This window comes from Littorina saxatilis, linkage group LG1, assembly GCF_037325665.1.
Source record: "Littorina saxatilis isolate snail1 linkage group LG1, US_GU_Lsax_2.0, whole genome shotgun sequence".
In the NCBI taxonomy this organism is placed as follows: Eukaryota; Metazoa; Mollusca; class Gastropoda; order Littorinimorpha; family Littorinidae; genus Littorina; species Littorina saxatilis.
Genome location: NC_090245.1, coordinates 94,341,250 through 94,368,997, shown reverse-complemented (window position 1 = coordinate 94,368,997; position 27,748 = coordinate 94,341,250). Strand labels below are relative to the sequence as shown.

The window sequence follows — 27,748 nt, the reverse complement described above, 5'->3', positions numbered from 1 at the left end:
GAGATCTGGATTTTGAAAATGGTTTCCAAATAAGTTCAAGGATTTTGAAAAAAAGAAGTCAGGTGGAGAAAAGTTTCCTTGCGTTTAGTGGTTCTGCATTGATTGTGTCAGGATGATGTTATGATTTTCCAGGGGGTCTTGGGCCCCCTTATGAGTTTATCTGAATAGTATAACAGAGATGCTGTCCCCCTACTGGAATAAAGCTTTTTGGATAAAAGTACTGATTATACTATTCACACTTTTCTTGCAAACAATACTTCAAGCAATTGCTATAAATTGGTCTTTGTTGATTTTAATTTCAGGTTACGGTTTTAATGTTGTTTTTAATTGCATAGTGCTATTTCAGAGGAAATGTTTGAATGTATTTGGTTGTGTTTTTTTCAACATAATGATTTTTTGTCTTTTTTGTCTTTAGCTAAAAATATAGCACTGGCTGGAGTCAAGGTGAGTCTATGCTTTTACTCATTACGTAATTAGATACCCATTCCATCTGTCTTATTAACTCTTAATTACTTTGATATATCAAAATGCATAAGGGTCCTTACCACTTTTTTCTGTCAGTTTATGTCTTCCTCTGGTGTGCAGCAGTGATAGCATACATGTATGTGTACAAGTAAAAAGAGCTAAATAATGTGTGTTGCTTTGAGAACATTCAAAGAATAGAAACCGTGACATACACATTAATGCTGATATATTGCAAGTGCAGATGAAGAAATATCTTCTATGTTAAGATACAGTTGTAGCCTGTAAATGGAATGAACTCTCTTGTAACCGACACTTTCATTTGTCTGAATAGTATAACAGAGATGTGATAAAACTTCTTTCCTTTCAGTCATTAGCTGTTCAGGATTCAAAGGCTTGCACAGTGTCAGATCTAGGGACCCAGTTCTTCGTGCGTCAAGAAGATGTTGATGCTAAGAGAAACAGGTGAGGGACAGTTCTTCTACCTGTTGAATCTTCCAACCATATAGTCTTTGCTCTTTCATGCTGTTTGATAGTGTGTCAAAAGATAAGCATATTCAACATGAAAATGAAAATATATCTGCATGTGTTGGCTGTGTTCATGAACATGTTAGAACTTATTACTTCTTCTTCTTCTTGGCGTTCGCAGAGGTTACACAATCAGTCCAGCACTGGTGATAAATGTTGTCGTTTTCTCCAACTCCTGTCGACTGCCGTATAGTTTGGTCTGCAAGGGAGTTGGTGACGGCCACACTTCTTTTCGTTCCTCATCTAGTAAGGGACATCGCTGTAAGATGTGTAGAACTTATTACAAGAAAGTTAAGAAAATTTGGATGAAATTGTGCTGAAACTAGTGAAAGACATAACAGAGTGCAAATGCATAGCTTTTAAGCCTCAACCCCCATAAGACTTGACGCAAAAAGTACAGTTTCGGCCATAGCCGACTGAAGTTTTGTGTTTTCTTGCAAAACAAACTACAAACAGCGTGTTTCCCGAGTGACATGCCCCAAAACTCGTTTCGGAAAACACTGTTTCGTGTTTCTGCATTGTGTTTTTGGTTTTTGAGCATCCTCTAAAATCTGAAAACACGTTTTGGTTGTCAGTCTTGCTGTCAAGCACTTAGGTAGGTTTTGATCGCTGTATTGTACTTTTTATGTCCCACTACTTCGTTGCAGATTTGAAAATTTTCTTAACAAGGAAGAAAATGATGTTGCTTGGCATTTGCAACTGTCAGTAACTGGGGGCCAGTTACATCTCATCTCCAGGTCTTCAATAATTTTTAATTTTATGTAAATTCTTTTCAGGGCTGAAGCGAGTGCCAGCAAACTCGCCGAGTTGAACCCTTATGTCAAAATCACCACCCTGACTGAGCCGCTGACAGCTGAGACTGATCTCTCCTACATGCAGCGGTATCAGTGTGTTATTTTGACAGATTGTCCTTTGTCTGTCCAGCTGAAAGTCAACAACTTTTGTAGGTCCTGTACTCCTCAAGTCAAGGTTTGTATTACAACATTGTATGATGTAGTGTTTCTCATTTCTATTCTTTTGTGTTGTTTTCTTTTCCTTTCTGTTGTTTTCGTTTCTTCTCTCTCTCTCTCTCTCTCTCTCTCTCTCTCTCTCTCTTTCTCTCTCTCTCTCTCTCTCTTCTCTCTCTCTCACTCTCTCTCTCTCTCTCTCTCTCTCTCTCTCTCTCTCTCTCTCTCTCTCTCTCTCTGCCTCATCTTCATCATCATCATCATCATCATCATCATCGTCATCTTGATCATCACGTGCTGAAGTTTTCTGACCTCCTTTTGTTGGTAAACGTTTTAATATTTAATTTTTCAATTTTATCATTGTGTGTCTGTGCGTCCCAAGGACAGATTGTAAAAAAAGGCGTAGCCTTAAATCTTAATCCTTGTTAAATAAAGTTCAATTCAATTCATTTCAATTCTCTCTCTCTCTCTCTCTCTCTCTCTCTCTCTCTCTCTCTCTCTGATTACGGCACAGTTGTTCCATTACTTAGACATCTTTTTTTTTCTATTCTTTTCTTTTCTTTTTTTTTCCTTTATTATCCTTTTGAGTGTCTGTTCCTTTCTTTTCCTTTCTCTCGTTTTCGTTTCTTCTTTCTCTCTCTCTCTGTCTTTATGGTACAGCTGCTCCATGAAGTAGAAAACAAATTTGTCACGGTTGTCTGCCGTGCCGTCTGTTGTCTTGCAGTATTGACAGGTGTGAGTAATTTCTGTGTTATTTCTGTGTGTTGCATTACCAATAGTGTAATGGAGGAGTCAAATTATCTCCCTTTTAGTGATGACTGGGTGTATGTGTGCGTGATTATTGTTGACAAATTATCTGTGTCAGGCGTTTTCAGGTTTACTGTAAACATAATATATACATTTGGATTGTCGGTGGTAAGGATTGTGATGGTAATAGCAGGGATTTTGAGAGCGAATGAGAAGAAGAAGAAGCAGGGATTTCTGATTCCATGTGATGGTCATGGTGATAATTATTTGCTTTCAGTTTGTGAGTTCTGATGTGTATGGTGTGTTTGGGAGCGCCTTCTGTGATTTTGGGGACAGTTTTGAGGTGATGGATCCTACGGGAGAAGAAGCCAAAGAAGTCTTCATTGCCAACATTACGAAGGTGAGATCACACACCATACACTTAAGGTTCTTCATAAGAATTAAATAAATGTCAGCAGTTTCAGAGGGCCCGGTAGCTCAGTTGGTAGAGCACTGGACTTGTGATTTTAGGGCCGCTGGTTCGATTCCGGGCCGGGCCGGACATGGGTCAACTCAAAGACAGTATTCATGTTCCACCCCTGTGTCACCACTGTGGCACATGAAAGATCTCGATCATTCTGCCATAAGTGCAGGTGGCTGATTACACCTAAACCCACATACACCTGGGTAGCGCGACTTTGTTGCTGCTAGCTTTCCACTGGGAGGAAGCAACCCGAATTTCCCAGCGATGGGACAATAAAGTAATGAAAATGAAAATGAAAATCATTGTATCCGTGAAATGAAAGTCCTGGCCTTGTTTGTCTTCTGTCGCAGGGAAACAAACATGTTGATCCTCACTGTTGTACATTTTGATAATTTTCATAGTAATTTTTTTTCTCCATTTTTTTTCTCTCACTTATTTATTTTTTACAAGAAAAACACAAGCAAACAATGAGGACATTATGAAAGTACTAGTAGGTTTTTATTTGATTTTGCAGATGAATGTTTTAAAAATCCAACTTTGATGCAGGAAAATCCAGGTGTTGTGACTTGCTTAGACCAGCGGCTACATGGACTGGAGACGGGGGATGTTGTCACTTTCAAAGAGGTACAGGGAATGGAAAAGCTGAACTCCATGCAGTGCCCTGTCAAAGGTGAGAGAGAGAGAGTAGTGAAGAGCACTTATTTTTTGAGTCACTTGAGAAAAAGTGACTATGTAATCGGTCAGTGTTAGTCTGTCCGGCCGGCCGGCCGTCCGTAGACACCACCTTAACGTTGGACTTTTCTCGGAAACTATCAAAGCGATCGGGCTCATATTTTGTTTAGTCGTGACCTCCAATGACCTCTACACTTTAACGATGGTTTTGTTGACCTTTGACCTTTTTCAAGGTCACAGGTCAGCGTCAAAGGAAAAATTAGACATTTTATATCTTTGACAAAGTTCATCGGATGTGATTGAAACTTTGTAGGATTATTCTTTACATCAAAGTATTTACATCTGTAGCCTTTTACGAACGTTATCAGAAAAACAAGGGAGATAACTAGCCTTTTCTGTTCGGCAACACACAACTTAACGTTGGGCTTTTCTCGGAAACTATAAAAGTGACCGGGCTCAAATTTTATGTGAACGTGACTCATTGTGTTGTGAATAGCAATTTCTTCCTGTCCATCTGATGCCTCATATAATATTCAGAACTGCGAAAGTGACTCGATCGAGCGTTTGCTCTTGTTCTTCTTTGCCTTGTGAAGACCCTTGCTGCTTGAAGCCAGCTTCTTTGTTTAGAGAACGATTTTTTAAATTTATTTATGTGGTTCCCATTACTCTGATGATCCGTTTGTGGCTGAAAACTTTGTTTGTTTTTTGATAAAGAGTTGTTACTGTAAGACTTCAGTAAAGAGTCACAGCCTTTTGTTTGGAGAGGATTTTTCTTCAGTTATGCAGTGCCTCAAACTTTAATCTGTCACTGGCTAGAAACGTTTAACGCATCTGGTAGAACATCTTGATGCAATAAAAATTCAGCAGTAGATATATATCAGAGTGAAGAAAAATCGACCTGTGTTGAAGTTCATCACCGAGAAATGACATTGTAAATGATTCGGTTTCTATTAATTTCAGTGCTGACACCAGTCACCTTTTCCATATGTGATACCAGTGGCAGTGAGTTTGGGGAGTACCAAGGGGGAGGCATCTTCACACAGGTCAAAGTGCCCATCACAGCTAGCTTTGTGAGTACCCATTGCACTCTGTCACCAGTAATACAGTGTTCATGTTAAACATACAAAACCAGACTGACTGCCAACGTTCCAAAATTCAGAATAAAAAAACAAGAATGGTAGGTAATTGGAACGTTTTTATTGACAACACAAAACGTTACATTTACAGTACGTCGACCCAAAGGTCTTTGAAGTAGACAGACAGACAGACAGACAGACAGACAGACAGACAGACAGACAGACAGACAGACAGACACTTTAACAAGGGAAATATCCAGTCGCTTATGATTATTCTCGTTCGTGGTAGTGCTGGCTTGTCTCTTGCGTTGTTTTTGTTTTTATTTCCTGCCCGGAAGCTTACTCGTAACGACCCAATGTGTTGTTACGACATTGCTGTGAACTTTGCTGGTTCGATGTGGAAATATGCCACCTCACTCATTTTTTGTGCTGATTCTGTGAATTTTACATCTCAAACCATATCTATTGCAATTTGCTTATTGTTGTTTATGTGTGGTGATATCCATCCTAATCCTGGACCAAGCACAACCCGAGGGGATGGGATCTCTATTGTTCATGTAAACACTCGCAGTCTTCAATATAAGACACCGTTCCTTGAGGCCGAATTGGGGAAGTTTGATATAATAACTGTATCTGAGACCTGGCTGTCGGACAAAGTTGACCAAGACTGCATCTGCTTAAAAGGTTACCACCCTCCAGTTAGACGTGATAGGCCCGGGGATTCCCACGGCGGCGTAGCCGTTTATGTAAATAGTAATTTGATTTGCAAACCGAGGATCGACTTGTGTATACCTGATTTGGAAGCGATCTGGATTGAGACTAAGTTGGGTCAAGATACTCTTCTCGTTGGTGTGTTTTATAGACCACCGAGTGCAACCGTCGACCATTGGCTTCTTATCAACGATTCCGTTCAACTTGCCATGAATACTCCACATAAGTTTATTATCTTTGGTGATCTCAACGCTGATTGTACTGTTAACCCCCCGTTTCATCTGCGGGAATTAATGAACACAAACAGTTTATCTCAGTTGATATCAGAACCCACTCGAATAACCGATACCTCGTCAACTATAATTGATCTGGTATTAACTCCGTGTCCTAACTTGGTAAAAAGAGTTGGTGTTCTACCACCTGTATGCAGTGACCACTCGTGTCCTTTTGTATATTTGAATTATGACTTACCGTCGGGTGGTTCATTCAAACGAACACTATATAATTATTCCAAAATCGATGTTGACAAGTTGTTGCAAGACTCTTCCACAACGCTTGCAAATCCTGACAGAGTTATTTCAAAAATGCGTCTATTGCAGACATTTCTTTTAGCCATTTTGGAAAATTTGGAGAAGAAAATAAATCCTGGCAGCATCCCTAATATTTTTGTGTGCTAGTGCTTTGCTCATGATTTTTATTTGATAAAGATTTAGCCAGTGATAGAATGTCTTTTATTTGAAAGCATTTTTATGTTTGGATCTGTGCTGCTGCAGTTTCTATCATGCGAGAGATTAGGGATTTGACACAGAAAACTGTGAAGAATGAATTTTGATGATTTGATTTAATGGATGTTTTAGCTGAATGTATTATATTGTAAGTGCTGTGGGTTTATTTTCAGTTTGAATTTGAGCATGGTATTACATGGTACAGAAATAACTGATATTTTCTTTCTTCTTTTCAGAAATCATTAGCGGAGCAGCTAAAATCTCCAAACCTGCTGATGTCGGATTTAAGCAAGTTTTCTGTAAGTAGGATATGGGTTATTCTTCAGAGCTGTGTACCATTTTGCGACATGCATTTTCAGTCCTTTAAATGATTACAGCGTATATTAAATAGAAACTAGAATGTATTCTCTTTACGTTTTACTCTAGTGATATATTAATACAGACATGCAACAAAAAACATAGTATATATTTTTGTTTTCTTTTTTATGATGAAGTGTTCAAATCCATGTCACAACCTTTGGTTTCCATGTTACAAAGTTGATATACTTTAAAACCCTTGTAATTTACTGAACTTAGACTAACAAAATGTGCAAGAACATGTATTTCTAATTCTTTATCTGCATTTATTACCAACTAGATGAATACCCGCTTCGCCGGGAAGAAGTCGAGCCGAATATCCGGCTGCGCCGGGGACCCAGCCAGCGCACCGCACGAAGGAAGGGGGATAAACGCGCAAAACACTGGAGAAGAGTAAAAATAGTATAACGGGAATATGGATTGAGCGTTGTCGACAGTGACCTTCTAAAAATAGAAACGGGAATATGGATTGACGCCACACGAAGGAAGGGAGATAAACGCTGAAAACACTGGAGAAGATAAGGAACAGTTACTGGGAATGGATCCAGAGAAAAACCAAAATCGGTTCAGCGCTGCGCGCTGAGAGCACGTGTTGAAATATCTCATCGAGCAGGTTGTGTCCGGGGTGTAGCTGAATATGCCAACCAATTTTGAAACAGATCCATCGAGAACCTTGGGCGTGCATCGCGGACACGCACACACACAGACACAAGTCGTATATATATATATAGATTCAGTGTAATTGACCTATCAGGACGGATTCTAGGTGACCCTCTAAATGTTATAACGTTCAGGCAGGGACCCGTTTTGTTTATTAAGCTAAAAATTAACAAGACAAAGTAAAAATTTAAATCAACAATATCAGCGTGATTTATTCTAAAGAATGACACTTCAAATGCTGTCAGATAATACTTTCTTTATCTAAAAAATACAGAAAAGCAAGTTTTGTCGGTGAGTGCTTTACGGAACAGCAAGGCAATGTACAATGCCGACCCGCTCACTTAAAATCTAAATGATCTAAGTTCGGAAAAATCAAGTGAAATTGCATCACTCGCTTTACGTCAAATGTATCTTTACGTCATTTCCCATCCGTCTGGAGTCGGTTCTAAATCTGTCGCTCTCTGTTCAACAAGAAAAAGCGAAGCAACTGAAAAGCATGTTGAACATGGTTTATCTTGTGAGATAGTTGTGTGTCAAACGCATTGACCTGTGAATATTCATCACGTCACTGAGGTGTGTCACTCTGATTGGCTGACCCAGGTCACGAGAATTCTTTGACTGACAGGCATAATCAGGTAGGAGAGCTCAAGTTCCCATTGCGGCTGTTCTGTCTAAATCGCGGGGTCGCTTTGAAATTTCTTTTGGTTGAATTAAACGGTAATAAAACCGTTATTTCTAATATGCTGACTGTTAGCAAATGATAACAGACACGTCTCACAAACGATATCACTCACTCACAACTCAATGCCCGTCACTCCTGTCAGGGTATGGGCCGCCAACAACTGCTCTCCAGAGTCCTCTGTCCTGGGCCATCTTTTCTATCTGACTCCAGGTGTAGCCCATCTTTCTGATGTCGGCCTCCAGGTCGCGTCGCCAGGTGTTTCTTGGACGGCCTCTCTTTCGCTTGCCCTGGGGATTCCACCTCAGCGACAAACGATATCAGCATTCGCCTAAAAGGCTCATGCTTGATATCTTTTTTCTTGACATGTCTGTTATCATTTGCTAACAGTCAGCATATTAGAAATAACTCATACTGAAGAATAAATATGGAACCCGTATATATTAATGAAATCAATTTGTGTGGTTACAATGTCTCAGTTAAGTAAAGAAATGTGACGGGCGCTGTGGCGGGGTGGTGAGACGTCGGCCTCTTAATCGGAAGGTCGAGGGTTCGAATCCCGGTCGCGGCCGCCTGGTGGGTTAAGTGTGGAGATTTTTCCGATCTCCCAGGTCAACCTGCTAGTGGCTTATCCCCCTTCGTGTGTACATGCAAGCACAAGGCCAAGTGCGCACGGAAAAGATCCTGTAATCCATGTCAGAGTTCGGTGGGTTATAGAAACACGAAAATATCCAGCATGCTTCCTCCGAAAGCGGCGTATGGCTGCCTTAATGGCGGGGTAAAAACGGCCATACACGTAAAATTCAGAAGAAGAAGAGTAAAGAAATGTCCACTTCGTAACATGGTTTCCACTGGTACACATCTCTGGAGAAGAACCCACATGTATTCTAATTTTGAGTCCCTTTTTTTTCTTTCTAATTTTCTTCTTTTAGGTTTGATCTCAAATATTGATTGTTTTGTGTTCATTCTTATTCTGCTATTCTTTTTTAGGCACCCGCAAACATTCATTTGGCCTTTCAAGCCTTGCATGCATTCTGTGGGGAGGTTGGCAGCCTGCCTCTACCATGGTAAGTATACAATAGCCGTAACCAGTGTTAAAGTTAACGCCTGAAAATCTTGAGCATGGTTGTCATGGAATGAGCATAAGCTTTAACACTTCAGGCTCTGATGCTAAATATTAATTTTGCAGTTTAATCTGTCAGAGAAAAATACCTTTTACTCTTTGTAAAATTTACTTTTACTCTTGAGTCTATCAGTTTTAACAGAGTTCTTGTGATTATGGTTGATAAGAAATCCTGCGTGTGTTTTGTGAGACAGAGTGTTAATTCTTTTTGTTTGTATGCCAGGTGTACCAACAGTTCTGACCGATTACTGGCGCTGGCTCAGGAAATAAATGAGAAGATGACAAACAAGGTTTGGATGCATTTATTTGTGCATTAAGTTTTGTTCTCCTTCCTCGCCTTCTGTTTTGTCTTTTTCTCTCTTCTTTTTGTTCCATCCTTTGTTTTACTGTTTAAATCATATCTTTGGTAAAGTCGTGTTGAACGAACTCCTTGCCATATTTCTTTGCAAAGTATAAATTATGATATAATTCACATATGATTCATAACCCTGATTTATTTTTTGATGTTTCATTCCTAAGTAAGCATAGTGTGGAATGGGCAAAGTACTACAGTACGACCTCCAACAATCTTTGAAAATCAGGTCTTAAAAAGGAGAGAGTCTTAAAACGGGGGTAAAATTACAGATGTTTTCAGACCTGTTTACCCTTACGATTTTGGTATAATTTATTACGATTTTCTGCAAAAAATACGCCATTTTGCTATCCGTGTCAAGACTACGATTTTCATAAATAATAAAAATGTAAATAAAATAAAAATTTTTTATATTTTTTATTTTTTTATTAATTCACATGTTTGGCATTGTTTTTTTCAATGGTAAAATGGGGTGAAAAAGCACTGGACTGACCAGAGATCATGTCTGTCTGATGAGACGCTGGAGAGCCTTCTTTCTAGTGGTGAAGTCTCGCCCTCACTCATTCGGCAAGCGCAAGTACAGTAGAGAAGCGCTTGACACACTGAAAAAGGCCTACTACGAGCAAAAGAAAAAGAATCAGTGATGCATGTGCTTTTGATGTGATCTTCTTTGAAATTATGATGACTACAAAAACTGACTGATGTGTTTTGTTTGTGAATGATGGATATATGTGCATGATTGCGTTTCGCAGACACAGTTGTCATGTGCGTTGTAATTGGCGACGAATGCTGGATGATTACTATTTTTGTGCCAGGATTACTATTTTTGGGGCTGAGCATTACTCCAAAACACTTATGGGGGTAAACAGGTCTGTGTTATGAAGAGACAATCAGAAAGACCAAGGTCTTAGAAAGGAAGAAGTCTTGAATTTGGGGGTCTGAAAATGGGGGTTCCACTGTATATGATATGATTCACACATAATTCATAACCCTCATTTATTTTCTTGATGTTTCATTCCTATGTGCCAGGCAGCAAGCATAGATGGGAATGGGCAAAGCTCTATAGTACAGAGCACTTCATCCTTCAATCGCTATCATGCACATTTATCGCTATCATGCACATTTCCTGTGTCTGTCAACAGGTGGAAGAGGTCGAGGAGAAGATCATCAGGTGTGTGTCCCACATGTCCTTAAATCGCTATCATGCATATTTTCTGTGTCTGTCTACAGCTGGAAGAGGTAGAGGAGAAGATCATCAGGTGTGTGTCCCACACATCCTTAAATCGCTATCATGCACATTTCCTGTGTCTGTCTACAGCTGGAAGAGGTAGAGGAGAAGATCATCAGGTGTGTGTCCCACACGTCCTTAAATCGCTATCATGCACATTTCCTGTGTCTGTCTACAGCTGGAAGAGGTCGAGGAGAAGATCATCAGGTGTGTGTCCCACACGTCCAGCGGCTGTCTGGCCCCCATGTGTGCAGCCATCGGTGGTTTCGTGGCCCAGGAAGGGCTGAAGGCCATCACTGGAAAGTTCATGCCTCTAAATCAGTTTGTAAGAAAACTTCGTTTTGCATTTAGCCATGAGCAGAGATGTGCTAGAATAGACACATTCTGGAAATAACTCTGTTGGGTTTGTATGGGTTGTAGAAGAGTGAATACCCTTGCGTTTAGTGAGACAAACAATCCACAGGCCAGTCACTAGCGAGTGGTGTGTCTGAAACACATGGACAAGGAGCACATATGGTTTATTTGTCCACAAAATGCAAGGTTAGTCCATCTTTCACAACCCATATAAACCGACAGAGTTATTTCAGAACATCGTCTATTAGAATGGTTTAAAACTCTCCTTTTTCTGGTGCCTTTGAATTCTTATGACAAAACTTCTTCTTCTTCTTCTTCAGCGTTCCAGAATTTTCTGGTTACGTGTGAGCTCGTTTGCCCATTTGGATTCCCCACACTATACTCTGAGAGCATAGTCAGCTCACTCCGCTTTCGTTGAGTAGGCATGCTGAGTATTTTCGTGTTTCCATAACCCACCGAACTCTGACATGGATTACAGGATCTTTTCCGTGCGCACTTGGTCTTGTGCTTGCGTGTACATGACACGAAGGAGGTTAAGTCACTAAGCAGGTCTGCACATAAGTTGACCTGGGAGATCGGAAAAATCTCCACTCTTAACCCACCAGGCGGCAGCGACCGGGATTCGAACTCACGACCTCCCGATTAGGAGGCCGACGTCTTGCCACCACGCCACTGCGCCAGTCCTTAAGACAAAACAAAAATATACCTATGAGAGATTTTATGCTTTTAAGCATGCCCTGTTCAAGGGCCCCTTTGTAGTTGTAAGTGTAAATTCTCTGTGCCAAGTGAAATGACTGACCTAAGAGAAAACAGATGAGAGATAATTGATGCATTCGTGAGATATTCACATTTGAAGAAAAATGTATGTTTGTACAACAAAAGTAGGATGAATTGAGAGGAAACTGCTGAATGTAAGAAGTAAAGATGAAATCAGTGTTATGTATGCAAATTAAAGATGCTGAAGTTTGGAAAAATTAAAGAGGATATGTTGTCAAAAACATGTTTGCAAGTGTTTGCGCGAATCTCGTTAAATTCATTGGCATTGGTACAGGGGTTGCAGATTCCTGTGCAACAACACACACAAATGTATGGTTTGACATATAACAAACAAATTTAAATATAAAACTTTTTTTTCAGTTGTACCTGGATGCAATGGAGTGTATACCTGACCTAGACTCGTCACCACCTGAAGCTTTTCAACCCAGGTAAGGCCATCCTGTATGCACACTTAAAAACACAAGTTAGAATATTACTGGAATCAATGGCAAAATAAAAAGCAGATCCCACCTACTTGGGTTGTTTCAGTGTAGTTCTAACTCTTGAGAATTTTTATTGATGTTAGCAGAGACAGTAGAGTACACAAAGACTGTAGTGTACCATAGACCATTTATCCTGGACCGCCAACTAGCTCTCTCTCCGCTCTTTCTCTCTATTACGAGGTAGCGGCCTCTCGCATTTAGGAACCTACGCTTACAAGCCTTTCAGAAATCAGGGGGACGTGATATCCGGTGTCGATTGTAAACATGGACGAAGTTGCCGAGGTAAGTTCTGAAAATGCTAAAATAAACTCAGCAAAAGTGCATATGGAACATGTTTTTTGATGAGTTTTGTTAAGTTTAGTTTGGAGTTTTGGAAAATCCAGTTCATTGTCACCTCCCATTGTCACAAATAACTGGAGCGTGCTTTCTTTTCACTGTCTTCGAATCGCTGGCCTTTCAAACCGGACGCTAAGCGCCCCTGAAAGGCGGCGTCGTAACCTCGAAGGGTCACGTGACGAGTTGGCGGTCCAGGCTATTTGGTCTATGAGTGTACACAGAGACAGTAGAGTACACAGAGACTAGAGTACACAAAGACTGTAGATTACACAGAGACTGTAGAGTACACAGAGACTGTAGAGTACACAAAGACTGTAGGGTACACAGAGACTGTAGGGTACACAGAGACTAGAGTACACAAAGACGCTGCAGTAGCGATAACTTTCAGTATGTGTTGGTGTCTGACTAAAACACAAAAGTAACAACAGCTAGTTTGTGAAAAGACACTGACTTGAAACGTATTTGCATTACTACAGCGGTGCCCCGATATTTTCAAACTAATTTTTGATTTAATTTTTTTTTTCTTTTCTGCAGTGTTTTTTTCCGGTCACTTAAAAAAGGATACAGTGGAACCCCTCTCTAAGACCCCCCTCTCTAAGGGCTACCCCGCCACAACGACCTTTTTTTTTTAACCGATGTGTTTCTTTATATAGTTGTCACCAGTGTAGCGACCACCCCGCTCTAACGTCTAAGGACCGACCTAACAGCTTGTGCAACGACTTTGTCGGACAAAGCCAAGACTTTCAGTCAGCGTAACGCATCACTGACAAACCGGTTATAACCAGTTATAACCGTCTCGTGTAAGCAAAGGCACTAAACCGCTGAGAGGTGTGATGGTTGGGTGGGCTGAGTAAACATCACAACCCAATCATCGAGATCAAAGGCAGGTCCATTGCGATAGCTGGGTGGCCTTGTTAAAAGACACTGACCTTCTTCCCAGGGGTCATTGACCCAGTTTTAGCTACGAGAGGTGGTTCCCCTTTCATATCTGAGAGAGGAAACACTTCCTGCACCCGGGTCAGTGACCGTTTAACCTATGGGGAGTTTAACCAATGGCGCGGTCTCTTTGATGTCTTGAGAGGAAACATGGGCGGCAGGGAATGGCATGCTGATAGGCTGGTCTCAGTTTTCTACCATAGCGCAAAGAAGGCCTGTTGCGTCTCTGTGTACAATACAGTCTCGGATGTTAGTGACAAGATCATTGCTTGATGATTTGACATTGGATGGCAATAGGATAATAATTTGAAGTACTGATTTTTTTGCCAGTAGCAGAAATTTATAGCAAGTTTTGCTAAATGTTCTCCATTGAGAACAGAGCAGGTTTTGTTTGGTTGTTTGCAAGTTGGGACACTATTGTTTGCCAAATGGCATCTGATAAACACACACCGGCACGGTTGGCCTAGTGGTAAGGCGTCCGCCCCGTGAACGGGAGGTCGTGGGTTCGAACCCCGGCCGGGTCATACCTAAGACTTTAAAATTGGCAATCTAGTGGCTGCTCCGCCTGGCATCTGGCATTATGGGGTTAGTGCTAGGACTGGTTGGTCCGGTGTCAGAATAATGTGACTGGGTGAGACATGAAGCCTGTGCTGCGACTTCTGTCTTGTGTGTGGCGCACGTTATATGTCAAAGCAGCACCGCCCTGATATGGCCCTTCGTGGTCGGCTGGGCGTTAAGCAAACAAACAAACAAACAAACAAATCTGATAAACAAAGGGAAGTAAGCGCTCAAAATGCACACGACATGTGTAACAGAGTAAGTGAGTCTGAGAGTTATACAGAACAAGTCTTCTCTCACCTGAAAAAATGGCGGGGATGTAGCTCAGTCGGTAGCGCGCTGGATTTGTATCCAGTTGGCCGCTGTCAGCGTGAGTTCGTCCCCACGTTCGGCGAGAGATTTATTTCTCAGAGTCAACTTTGTGTGCAGACTCTCCTCGGTGTCCGAACACCCCTGTGTGTACACGCAAGCACAAGACCAAGTGCGCACAAAAAAGATCCTGTAATCCATGTCAGAGTTCGGTGGGTTATAGAAACACGAAAATACTCAGCATGCTTCCTCCGAAAGCGGCGTATGGCTGCCTAAATGGCGAGGTAAAAACGGTCATGCACGTAAAAGCTGTGGGAGTTTCACCCCATGAACGAACAAACAAACAACCTGAAAAAATAACAAGCATTGAAAATAAAAATGGACAAGTGACTTTCATGAAAGCCGCAAGCTCATATGTTTCTCATTCTCCAAGGCACTCGGACTAACACTTGCATACAAAATCATACACAAGAACCAGCTTTTATTCCTGACTTAGTCCTTGGATTAAGACTGGTTTTTACAGAACAAACACACAAACATACACATTGTTACAGTGGTGACTCGAAAAGTTTGCCAATTTGCAGTAGAAATTCAGTGCAATATAAATGTTGTGCTTTGTTTTCAGAAATGACCGGCTGGACCCATTGCGTATTTGCGTCGGCCATCAAGTTTGCCAGAGGCTTGCTGATTCACGACTATTTATGGTCAGTACTGATATCGTATTTGTTTTGTTTTATTCTTCTTCTTCTTCTTCTTCCTCTTCTTCCTCTTCCTCCTCTTCCTCCTCCTCCTCCTCCTCCTCCTCCTTCTCTGCAATTTATTTGCACATCCATGTGTTGATCCAAGAATCGGGGAGGGGGGGGGGGGGGGGGGGGGGGGGGAGGTTCTTATCCTAATGTGAACTTTTTACTTTTGTTTTGTTTTGCAGGAGATGTGTCTCAGTTTAAGCTTTCAGCCCAGTCAATACAGTGCAGTTTGTGATCTTGAATGTGAACATGGGAACTTCAGTTCGAGATGTGTGTTCTTACCCTGTACCTGTACTGATCTGTATTGTTTCAGGTGGGTTGTGGTGCCATTGGCTGTGAGATGCTGAAGAATTATGCATTGCTGGGAGTTTCTTCTGGAGAATCAGGGCAGGTGAGGATTGTCTTTATCCAGAAAAAACAAACGAACATGTGAATGTTTCTACTTAGTGTTTTCAAGTCAGAAACTAATTAGTGAGGTAGGTAATCAGGGCAGGTGTGGATTTCCACATCCAGAAAAAGAAGGAAAAAAAAAAGAAGATATCTAATATGTGAACATTTATGCTTTCTGTTTTCAAGTCAGAAACTGATCAGTCTTTGGTCTTGTCTGCTAATGCTTTTCATATGGAAATGTTATTTCGGTGTTGTAACAGTATATGGGGGATTTTTAGCTTATTGTGTCGTGTCTTTCTCTTTTCGTGCTTATTGTGCCAGTTATCTACAAAATTTGCAGCATGTACCGTTGAAAGCTGAAGAGTGGTGTAATCGCTTATTCCTTGTTTAAAATTATGAAAAATCTCATGCTGAATTTTTTCTTCTTCAGATTACCATTACAGACAACGACTTGATAGAGAAGTCAAACCTTAATCGTCAATTCCTGTTCAGGTCACATCATATACAGGTAATTCTTGTTTTCAGTGATTTTAAGCAAACTATACATTTCTCCTTTATAATTGTTTTGGATCATGGATTTGATACTGCATGCATAGTTCTTTTATTGCTACATCTTTGCTATGTTTCCTTGTCAGACTATCAACAATACTTTCTGTTTTCAGAAACCCAAATCAACAACTGCTGCACAGGCCGTACTAGAAATCAACCCAGGTAAACAAATCTTTTACTATAAAATACACATGTAACAGAACCATTATTAACCATTCCATCATGTTGAATGTGTTACAGTCTTTGTAATTATAATAATGATAATGAAAATAAAATAATGAACACTTATTAATCACCCCTCACAAGAATGTATGACGATGAACAAAAACGTTGATGTGTACATGTGAAGAAACAGTGACAATGAGAAAAATGTATGTAACAACTTGTTACCTTGTACACAAATCATACCAGAGACACAAACTGAAATGGTCAGTGTAATGGCTCACATATTTTACTTGAAAGGAGTTTTATAGTGTTAAAATAAGACACAATAAATCTTTAGTATGTTACTGTTACTGTGTCAGAAAAAAAGTTCATTTGATTCAGTGAGTATTGGTTTTACTGAAATAATGTTGTTCGCTATTTCGTGCTAATGAATGCAAAGCACTGACAAGTTGCTCAGCTGTGTGATCTATTTTTCAGCCCTTCATATAGAGGCACAGCAGCATAAGGGTAAGTAAGCAGGACGGGTCTATTAGTGTTTGTCAGTGCAGTGTTTTGTTAAAAATTGAGTCAACTTTTCGCCTTTTTAAAAGTAACCCAAAAGAAGGCCATATAGCTAGTTCACTTTGGTGAAAAATTGACTTCAGCTTTTAATAAAGTTACTTGCTTGATAGCTACAATAAAGGTATGTCTAAGTGTGCATCTACAGGTTAAAGGTACTCATATATATATATATACGACTTGTGTCTGTGTGTGTGTTTGTGTATCTGTGTATTTGTGTATTTGTGTATTTGTGTGTTTGTGTATTTGTGTATTCGCCATGCACGGCCAAAGTTCTCGATGGATCTGCTTCAAATTTGGTGGGCATATTCAGGTAGACCCGGGACACGACACAACCTGGTCGATATTTCAACACGTGCTCTCAGCGCGCAGCGCGGAACCGATTTTGGTTCCACCTCAGCTATTTTGGTTCCACCTCAGCTACCCGGGCCCCCATACCGACACACCATAGCCGCTACACCACATCACAACGCCAAAGTTCTCGGTGGATCTTTTTCAAATTTGGACACCGTATTCAGCTACACCCCGGACACAATATCATCGATGAGATATTTCAACACGTGCTCTCAGCGCGCAGCGCTGAACTGATTTTGGTTTATGTGTTCATTTCACCATTATAAGTAACTCTTCCTTATCTTCTCCAGTGTTTGGCGTTTATCTCCCTTCCTTCGTGTGGCTTTCCCGTTCAGTTGTAAGTTACTACTATTTTTAGAATGTCACTGCGCTGTCCACTGCGCTGAGCGTCTTCGGATATTCCCGGCGTTCTGTTACTGTTACTATTTTTAGAAGGTCAACGCAGTGTACAGAACGTAAATTGGACCCGTAAATTATCCTCACTGTAAAAGTGCAAAGGTCGAATCAATTTATAGCCACGCGAAAAATACACTGTCATCTATCTCTCTATAGATACGGCTTCTCTGTGTTTTTGTGTGTGTGTGTGTATGTGTGTGTGTGTGTGTGTGTGTCTATATGAGCAACACCTGTGCATTGTTCAGTTCTGTTTGTGATGTGGTCTGGCGGCTTTTGTGTAATTTTATGTACTGGCCTTCCTTTGAGAAGCCATAACTTGCTCAGTCCTGTTTGAGTGGAGTTCGCCTCCAAAAGTGATTAACACGGTTACATTCGTCGACAAGGATGGGACTCGATATGGTCAGGAATGGCATTATGGCCACTGAATCATTTTCGTGCTGTTCCCATTCCACGAATCTGGGAGGGACCTAAGCTTGGCGGGTCCATTGTTCGGACCCGGCGAAGCCGGCGTACGGCTCTAAGTACTTCTTCCCGGCGAAGCCGGCTACCCGGCGAAGCGGGTATTCATTCTAGTATATATATATATATCCTTAGATTTTGTGTACAATCTCAAACAGTATCGAGCTTTCTCAGAAATTGATAGTATTAGCAGCTGATGCCGAAACATCAGTACGGTAAAACCTGTCTGTAAGGACCATCCAAGGGACCGACCAAAAGTGGTCGTTACAGACAGGTGTTTGCTATGGACCGACCAAAAGTGGTCGTTACAGACAGGTGTTTGCTATGGACCGACCAAAAGTGGTCGTTACAGACAGGTGTTTGCTATGGACCGATCAAAAGTGGTCGTTACAGACAGGTGTTTGCTATGGACCGACCAAAAGTGGTCGTTACAGACAGGTGTTTGCTATGGACCGACCAAAAGTGGTCGTTACAGACAGGTGTTTGCTATGGACCGACCAAAAGTGGTCGTTACAGACAGGTGTTTGCTATGGACCGACCAAAAGTGGTCGTTACAGACAGGTGTTTGCTATGGACCGACCAAAAGTGGTCATTACCAGACAGGTGTTTGCTATGGAAAGGTGAACTACCGTATTTGACGGACTACAAGCCGCGACTTTTTTTCCAAAAAAATCGCATTGCGGCTTATAAAAAGATGCGACTAAAACGTTACCTAAACTTGAATAGCATTCACCTAATGGAAGTCGCCGCGGATTTTCATTTCGCTCGATTAGCGATTACCAGTACTTTATTAGCTCTCTACTCAAGACTCTGCGCTTTTCTCTTTCTTTCGCGAATCTTCGTTTGTCAACAAGTCGTCGTGACAAGACAGCGTACAGAGAAACACCGGATGTATCAGGATCTCGCGCACGCGAGATTTCGTTTTTTTGTGTCTCACGATAGTTGGAGGAGCGAGGGCCGCCATGTTGTGTTTTCGTCTGCTCGAAATGTGCGCAAAAGTCGTAAATCATCCCAAAAAAGCTTATTCTGGGCAGGACTACATGTGTGTGTTGGTTACAAATTGTGTGTGTGATATTTTTCTTCAAACTTTTTCACTTTTCTTCTTTGTTTCACTTGTTTATTCTCGGAGCCGATTTCGCCGATTTCGCCAAATACCGTACTTTCGTTTGCCTTTTTGTTTTGATTGATTGACACGATCTGATTATATTTTTTTCGACGGCGGCTAATATAGTGACGCGGCCTATACGTGGCTCGTCCCAATTTTTTTTTAAAAAGTCGGGGGTGCGGTTTATAAAACGGTGCGTCTTGTAATCCGTCAAATACGGTATATAAATAAAAAAAAACTTATCTGGGAACCATTGAATGGTTGTTGTCGGCAGGTGGTCGCTTTCGAGAGGTGTTCGCAAGTGCAGGTTCGACTGTACTTCTAATGATTCTGTTTGTTCTTTCAGTGTGCCCCCAGACAGAATCCAGTAACTACCCAGACAAGTTTTTTGAGGCCCAGGACGTGATGGTCAACGCACTGGACAATGTGGAGGCCAGGAGATACATGGACAGGTCAGACAATGAATTTTATGTTTTTGTGCCATTTGACTCCCTCTTTGGGCGGGGATGTAGCTCAGTCGGTAGCGCGCTGGATTTGTATCCAGTTGGCCGCTGTCAGCGTGAGTTCGTCCCCACGTTCGGCGAGAGATTTATTTCTCAGAGTCAACTTTGTGTGTAGACTATCCTCGATGTCGGAACACCCCTGTGTGTACACGCAAGCACAAGACCAAGTGCGCACGAAAAAGATCCTGTAATTCATGTCAGAGTTCGGTGGGTTATAGAAACACAAAAATACCCAGCATGCTTCCTCCGAAAGCGGAGTATGGCTGCCTAAATGGCGGGGTAAAAACGGTCATACACGTAAAAGCCGTGGGAGTTTCAGCCCATGAACGAACAAACAAACTCCCTCTTTTATTTCCCTCTTTGGATATATCTGTCTGTCTACCTAGGGCTAGAGAGATTACCTGCTTGTTTTAGTAGTTTTGAATTTGAGTGAAGACCCATAGATTCCTGCCCGATACGTCAGTCCTGATTGGGGGTTGGTTGGGGGGGGGGGGGGGCGGTGGTGTGAGAGGCTTAAGTGAATTCTAGATTGATCGTAAGCTTGCTTGGGTGTATTGTCTGTCTGTCCATAGCAATGCATGATCTCTTTTTTGGCTCCAAGGAGTGAATACCTCATCTGATGATCTTTGCTTCTCACCCTCAGTCTGTAAACATAGCGGAAACTGTCAATCTTTTGTTGGTACTGTATTAAAAACCTCACTAGCAAACGGCAGAAGAGTTGGGAAATCAGGAACCAGGACTGTTGATCCACACATAAACTCTGCTTGAATTATTTGATAATGATATACATGTATTGCTCTCTCCTGTGATTGAATCAAAGGTTTACGCCTGCTCATTTGATAGGTTTTCAAGCTGCAACCAAAAACTTGAAATATTTTGGATTCTATGTGCAGTCGATGTGTGACCAATCAGAGACCACTGCTGGAATCAGGGACCATGGGAACCAAAGGTCACGTTCAGGTCATCGTCCCACACCTGACAGAGTCTTACACCAGTCAGGTAAGTCTACCCCAAAACAAAACCAGACAAGACAAAACAAAACAAAGAACATATGTTGGGCAGCAGTATCTGTTGAAAAGGGTGTGGAAACTTCATGTACCTCTTTGTAATGGCATAGACGGGCGCAGTGGCGTGGTGGTAAGACGTCGGCCTCCTAATCAGTTGGTCGTGAGTTTGAATCCCGGTCGCTGCCGCCTGGTGGGTTAAGAGTGGAGATTTTTCCGATCTCCCAGGTCAACTTATGTGCAGACCTGCTGGTGACTTAACCCCCTTCGTGTGTACACGCAAGCACAAGACCAAGTGCGCACGGAAAAGATCCTGTAATCCATGTCGGAGTTCGGTGGGTTATGGAAACACGAAAATACCCAGCATGCCTACTCAACGAAAGCGGAGTGAGCTGATTATGCTCTTAGAGTATAGTGTGGGGAACCCAAATGGGCAAACGAGCTCACACGTAACCAGAACAATTCTGGAACGCTGAAGAAGAAGAAGTAATGGCATAGTTCTCTGCTACAATGCTGAATGCGGATATGATGAGTTTTACATCAAAGTCTTTGAGTGTGTGCATGTTTACACTACCTTTATGTCGGTATGTATTATATGTGGCGCTTTGAAGAGTCCTGTGAATTTGTTTTTTGTGCACCACAATGCAGCAGAACCTAAAACAGAAATTCACCGACTCCTGATGCTCAAAGCTGTTTAATGTGTAAATATAAATTAACGGTGTGCTTTACTGTATGCTTTACTCTTTGCTTTACCTGTTACATTTCAACTGCATTCCTCAGTCAGGCTCTGTCCTATGAGCGTGACAGTTTTGAGAAGCACGAGAGTTCAAACGAATATATTAAAATGTGATATTGAGCATGGGGCTCTTTTCAGGTATACACGTGAGCGTTTTTCCTCTTGATTTGCAAACATTTACGTGTACATGGTTAAACTGCGAAAGCTGGAAACAAGCCATTTTTACATAAAATAGTTCTAATCATTCTGAACAACTTTTCTTCTTGATCACTTCCTAAAAGTTGTCCAGATTTTTATTAATTAATTAAAAAACGTCCTCCGCTAGCCACCCGGACAGACTCTACTTGCTTAGCTGTGAAGCTGTCCTCCCAGAACAGGATTCACTCTCATGTCTAACAAAATCACGGTACAGTGGAACCCCCTTTTTACGAACTCCAAAAATCTGAGAAAACCAGGTCTTAAAAAAAAAGGGATTTCAAAATGGAGGTAAATTTACAGAGGTTATGAACAGAAAATCTGAAAAAATAAGGTCTTAAAAAGGAGGGAGTTTTAACTTAGGGGGTCTTAAAAGGGGGGTTCCACTGTATATGAAACCCAAAACAAATTGCGTGTTACCTTGCAGCAAGACCCAGCGGACGAGGATTTTCCTTACTGCACGGTGAAGTCGTTCCCGGCCACCATTGAGCACTGCATACAGTGGGCGAGAGACAAGTTCGAGCAGGTCTTTGTCCAGCAGCCTAACCTCTTCAACAAGTTCCTCTCCTCCAACGCTGACATTGCTGCTGTTGCTGATGTAAGTTGAGAGATTGAAATGTACCTTCTTTGTTCAGTTGATAACAATAATAATAATGAACACTTATTAAACTCCCCTTCTAACCGGAGCTCACGGCGATGTACAATAGCAAAGTTCACATGCACGCGCGCACGCACGCACACGCACGCACGCACGCACGCACGCACGCACACACTCACGCACACACACACACACACACACACACACACACACACACACACACACACACACACACACACACACACACACACACACACACACACACACACACACACACACACACACACACACACATACATACACACACACAAAAACCAATCACACACACGACACACTAAAATACAGGTTATACTTGTATTTGTAAGCTTGACCGTTCCCTGCAAATCAAGGAAGAAAGCGAAGGTTTTACTTCACCTGGTTACCGAATCCCAGCTGCACAAAGCCCACTTTCGCTGTCCTATGCTGCGCTTGGGAGTAGAACTGTGTTAGCCTAGAAGCTGTGTGATAGGTTTCGGGGACCGGCATGGTTGGCCTAGTGGTAAGGCGTCCGCCCTGTGATCGGGAGGTCGTGAGTTCGAACCCCGGCCGGGTCATACATAAGACTTTCAAATTGGCAATCTAGTGGCTGTTCCGCCTGGCGTCTGGCATTATGGGGTTAGTGCTAGGACTGGTTGGTCCGGTGTCAGAATAATGTGACTGGGTGAGACATGAAGCCTGTGCTGCGACTTCTGTCTTGTGTGTGGCGCAAGTTATATGTCAAAGCAGCACCTGCCCTTCGTGGTCGGCTGGGCGTTAAGCAAACAAACAAACAAAAACAAACAAAATAGGTTTTGGGAAGTTTCTGATGTTATGGAGTAAAATGAATTGACTGCAGTAAATACTAGAATGAGCTTTTGAGGTGTTTCTTGGTAAACAATGTACAGTGAGTTAAGTTTGAAGAATTTACTGCGTGTGTATGTGGCAAGATTGCAAGCTTTAGACACCATGAACATGTTGACCAACTGAAGGTTAAGTTTCATCCACAAAGGGTCTTGTTAGCACTATTTCACTGTTGTATTAAATAGTGCTTTTTTTCTTCAGAGGCTGAAGTCAGGTGATATGGTGGACGGAGGGTTGCGCGTGAGCAAGATGGCTGCCACTCGACCCAAGATGTGGGCTGACTGTGTCGCACTTGCTCGCATCAGATTTGAAAAGTACTTCAACCACAAGGTCAGTGACATCCACTTTTAAAGTTTTCGTTGTTGAGTGTTTGATCTTTCTTTCATATTTGTCATAATTGATGTTCTATGATTTTTCTGATTTTTCTTTGTTTTTCAACATGTGGAAAGTTTTGTGTTCAACCCATAGCTGGGAATGGGGAAAGGAGTTTTGTTTGAACTGTTGTGAATTGAATCCCAACTACTGTTGTAATTTTGATTGATTGATTGATTGGTTGGTTGGTTGGTTGGTTGGTTGATTGATTTGATTGATTGATTGATTGATTGATTGATTGATTGATTGATGATTGATTGATTGATTGATTGATTGATTGATTGATTGATTTGATTTGATTTGATTGACTCAATGAGTGTATAACTAAATGGTTGATTGATTGATATTTTACCTTTGAAGAGACGGCTATGGCAAATGTGTGGTTTGTCTGATTTCAGGCTCGCCAGTTGATACATGCATTCCCCTTAGACACCAAGCTACCTGACAACTGTAAGTTAATCATTATTCAGCAAAACAGGTGTGTCGTGGTAATTGTGTTAGAGTACAGACATGTCTGCGTGTTTGTAATTAAGCCGCCATTATTAGTATAATGGGGTTACTGGATTTGCTCTGTTTGTTTGTTTATTTGTTTGTTTGTTTGAGGCGGGCGGGCGGGCGATGTCTTACAAACAAGTCGGGTAAGACTTGTATCTCTGGGTCAATTAAGCTCAAATTTCATGAAATTGTAAGGAATAGGGTTAGACGGGTGTATGCAAAAAATTACATTCCTAACGGTAGTCAAACGGAAGATATTACCTTTATTTACAAACAAATCCATTCATTTTTAGATCAGTGTTTTACAAACCGAGCCAGGGGACGAAACCAACTGACAGATTCCTGTTTGTGGGAATTCCCGCACCCAGAATCCGAGTGACTTCCGTTCGAGTGCTTGGCCATGTCACAGCATTGTGCGCTGCATGCATTCGTGAGCAAGACCGTTTATGCTCACAGCGGTGTGATTGGCAATGCATATCTGAATGTATTATCATTTTTGCAAACAGACAGAGATAACATGTGCATTGAAAGTACAACTTTCTGCAAGTTTTCCCGTGCAACTGTTTTCTGGTTAGATCAGTGTTTTGGTTTGGCAGCCGCCATGCTTTTGTTCAATTTCATTTTACATGCTCCGATATTTGGATGCTTCGTTGGGCGGTAACAGTGGAGTTATTGTTTTATTGGTGTGTGGTTCCGTGGTACGGACTCGTTTGCCAAATAATGTTTTGGTCTTATGTTATTACTAGCATTTTGGGCCCGGCTTCGCCTGGGAGTTTCTCACTTCGACTCTATATATTCTATAAGAATCAGACAGTGTAAAAGTATTACCATCAACATACTCAGTTTGCTGAAAAATAACTTTGATTTGAGTTATCTCCCTTCCTTAGGAACGTTCTAGAAGATAGTGGAGATTCAGGGCCCAGCTTCGCCCGGGGTGGCCTCAAAAGCATTTGAAGGCATGTGCTGCCCAGTCAAGTTTTGACTAAATGTTTTAACGTAGAGGGGGAATCGAGACAAGGGTCGTGGTGTGTCTGTGTCTGTGTCTGTGTCTGTGTCTGTGTCTGTGTGTAGAGCGATTCAGAGTAAACTACTGGACCGATCTTTATGAAATTTGACATGAGAGTTCCTGGGTATGATATCCCGAAAAGTGTTTTTAATTTTTTGGATTAATGTCTCTGATGACGTCATATCTGGCTTTTTGTAAAAGTTGAGGCGGCACTGTCACACCCTCATTTTTCATTAAAATTGATTGAAATTTTGGCCAAGCAATCTTCGACAAAGGCCGGACTTTGGTATTGCATTTCAGCTTGGAGGCTTAAAAATTAATTAATGAATTTGGTCATTAAAAATCCGAAAATTGTAATTAAAATTATTTTTGTATAATGCGATCCAAAATTACGTTCATCTTATTTTTCATCATTTTCTGATTCCCAAAACATATAAGTATGTTATATTCGGATTAAAAACAAGCTCTTAAAATTAAAAGAATATAAAAATTATGATTAAAATTAAATTTCCGAAATCGATATAAAAACAATTTCATCTTATTCCTTGTCGGTTCCAGATTATAAAAACATATAGATATTATATGTTTGGATTAAAAACATGCTTAGAAAGTTAAAATGAAGAGAGGTACAGAAAAGCGTGCTATGCAGCACAGCGCAACCACTATCGCGCTAAACAGGCTCGTTAATTTCATTGCCTTTTGCACGAGCGGCGGACTACGGTCATTGTGAAAAAAACCAGTGCGTTCAGTTTCATTTTGTGAGTTCCACAGCTTGACTAAATGTAGTAATTTCGCCTTACGCGACTTGTTTTTGAGTCACTTGAGAAAAAGTGACTCTATGTAATCGGTCAGTGTTAGTCTGTCCGGCCGGCCGTCCGGCCGGCCGTAGACACCACCTTAACGTTGGACTTTTCTCGGAAACTATCAAAGCGATCGGGCTCATATTTTGTTTAGTCGTGACCTCCAATGACCTCTACAGTTTAACGATGGTTTCGTTGACCTTTGACCTTTTTCAAGGTCACAGGTCAGCGTCAAAGGAAAAATTAGACATTTTATATCTTTGACAAAGTTCATCGGATGTGATTGAAACTTTGTAGGATTATTCTTTACATCAAAGTATTTACATCTGTAGCCTTTTACGAACGTTATCAGAAAAACAAGGGAGATAACTAGCCTTTTCTGTTCGGCAACACACAACTTAACGTTGGGCTTTTCTCGGAAACTATAAAAGTGACCGGGCTCAAATTTTATGTGAACGTGACTCATTGTGTTGTGAATAGCAATTTCTTCCTGTCCATCTGATGCCTCATATAATATTCAGAACTGCGAAAGTGACTCGATCGAGCGTTTGCTCTTCTTGTATTATAATTTATTCATTTAAAATTTGTTGGTTTCCCTCCCTCTGTCTGTCTGTCGCTCTGTCTCCGTGTCCCACCCCCATTTTACCAAGGGCGGCTTCTTGACCCCGTTAAGGTCAACACTTGTTGAGAAACTGTGTTGGCATGCTTATGTAACATGGCAGAAGTATTTTTTTGTTTTAACGATGCACTGAATGTTTAATCGTGTATCTTGGAAAAACGTCCACGTTTGTGATAAATAGTGATTAGTATGTAGCTAGATCAATTTATATCTTACATGTACATGTACATATGTCTCAAATTGCATTGGTACCAGGGATGGTATGCAGGAGGAAGTGCCCAACTGGGTGAAAACCAAGGGCATGACTGGATTGGTTGAAATTGAGACTTGTTTGAGATTTCAACCAAGTTGGACACTTTCTCGTGCACACCACCCCAGCTGGTTGGGGAGAGGAAATAAGGGGCGAAACATAGAATAAAAAATGTGTATGCAACTTTCTCACAGCTGGCTCATGTGCTTTTAGCTTGATTAAAGGGTCTGACAGACTGCCTGATTGTGTTTTCAGCTCTGTTCTGGCAGTCACCAAAGAGGCCTCCAACACCCGTCAAGTTCAGCCCTGAGGATCCCCTGTGAGTGCTAAACAAAGACATACTTGAATTGAGGGGGGGGGGGGGGGGGGGGGGGGTAAATGGATGGACAGGCTAGGGACAGCTTTGTGCAAGGGAGAGAGACAAGTCTGAGGTAATGCAGACACCAAAATGCACATTAAGTGACAGACGCCCACATGTCCAAGCACACACACATCAACACTTGCATGAACACAAACACACAGGGAGGGGGGGGGGGGGGGGGGGGATATTGACAAGTCAAAAGTCACTACAGCAGTGTAGTTTCCGTTATGCGGCTTTACAACATAGAGGAGCGCAAACGTTAAGAGATGTATTACTATTAGAAAGAAGTTACATGTTGAGTGTATAACAACTGTAAAGCTATCCAAATGGTGCAATTTGCAAGTGCTTAACTTCCAGCAGTATGTGCTTGTAAAAAACTTTGTGGAAATGTTGCAGACATCTTGGTTTCGTCACCAGCACAGCCAGGTTACTGTGTGACATCAACAACATCCCATTCACTCCTCAGGTACCAACACTTCTCTTTTCCTCTTCCGGCTTTCTTACTTTTTGTTAAGGAAACAAACAAACAAACAAGAAAAGTTAGTTTATGGAGCTTTAAATTATAGACAAAACAAAACCATTCGGGTTATTTCTTTCTTTGAGAATGAGATTTGCTTGTTCCTTAAAATGCTTGTTACTCTAGCAGGTGCCAGGAGATTGGTTTCGCATAACTCTCACTTACTCTTTTTACACATGTTGTATTCATTTATAGAGCACTTACTTCCC

At 41.4% G+C, this 27,748-nt stretch overlaps 1 protein-coding gene across 2 annotated transcripts in view; it reads left to right on the top strand.

Annotated features, from left to right (window-relative positions):
- Positions 1 to 27,748, top strand: part of LOC138946092 (ubiquitin-like modifier-activating enzyme 6) — a 51,950-nt gene that overhangs the window by 4,270 nt on the left and 19,932 nt on the right. For both annotated transcript variants that reach the window (XM_070317605.1, XM_070317610.1), the window contains exons 4-26: positions 416 to 444; positions 833 to 927; positions 1,767 to 1,959; positions 2,962 to 3,084; positions 3,694 to 3,817; positions 4,780 to 4,889; positions 6,568 to 6,630; positions 9,018 to 9,094; positions 9,374 to 9,440; positions 10,909 to 11,055; positions 12,222 to 12,289; positions 15,108 to 15,186; positions 15,542 to 15,619; positions 16,049 to 16,126; positions 16,281 to 16,329; positions 16,810 to 16,839; positions 19,551 to 19,656; positions 20,601 to 20,706; positions 22,070 to 22,240; positions 23,321 to 23,449; positions 23,890 to 23,941; positions 26,917 to 26,980; positions 27,419 to 27,488. In XM_070317605.1, the coding sequence (XP_070173706.1) occupies positions 416 to 444; positions 833 to 927; positions 1,767 to 1,959; positions 2,962 to 3,084; positions 3,694 to 3,817; positions 4,780 to 4,889; positions 6,568 to 6,630; positions 9,018 to 9,094; positions 9,374 to 9,440; positions 10,909 to 11,055; positions 12,222 to 12,289; positions 15,108 to 15,186; positions 15,542 to 15,619; positions 16,049 to 16,126; positions 16,281 to 16,329; positions 16,810 to 16,839; positions 19,551 to 19,656; positions 20,601 to 20,706; positions 22,070 to 22,240; positions 23,321 to 23,449; positions 23,890 to 23,941; positions 26,917 to 26,980; positions 27,419 to 27,488 (2,108 nt within the window). The remainder of the gene's footprint in view (positions 1 to 415; positions 445 to 832; positions 928 to 1,766; positions 1,960 to 2,961; positions 3,085 to 3,693; positions 3,818 to 4,779; positions 4,890 to 6,567; positions 6,631 to 9,017; positions 9,095 to 9,373; positions 9,441 to 10,908; positions 11,056 to 12,221; positions 12,290 to 15,107; positions 15,187 to 15,541; positions 15,620 to 16,048; positions 16,127 to 16,280; positions 16,330 to 16,809; positions 16,840 to 19,550; positions 19,657 to 20,600; positions 20,707 to 22,069; positions 22,241 to 23,320; positions 23,450 to 23,889; positions 23,942 to 26,916; positions 26,981 to 27,418; positions 27,489 to 27,748) is intronic.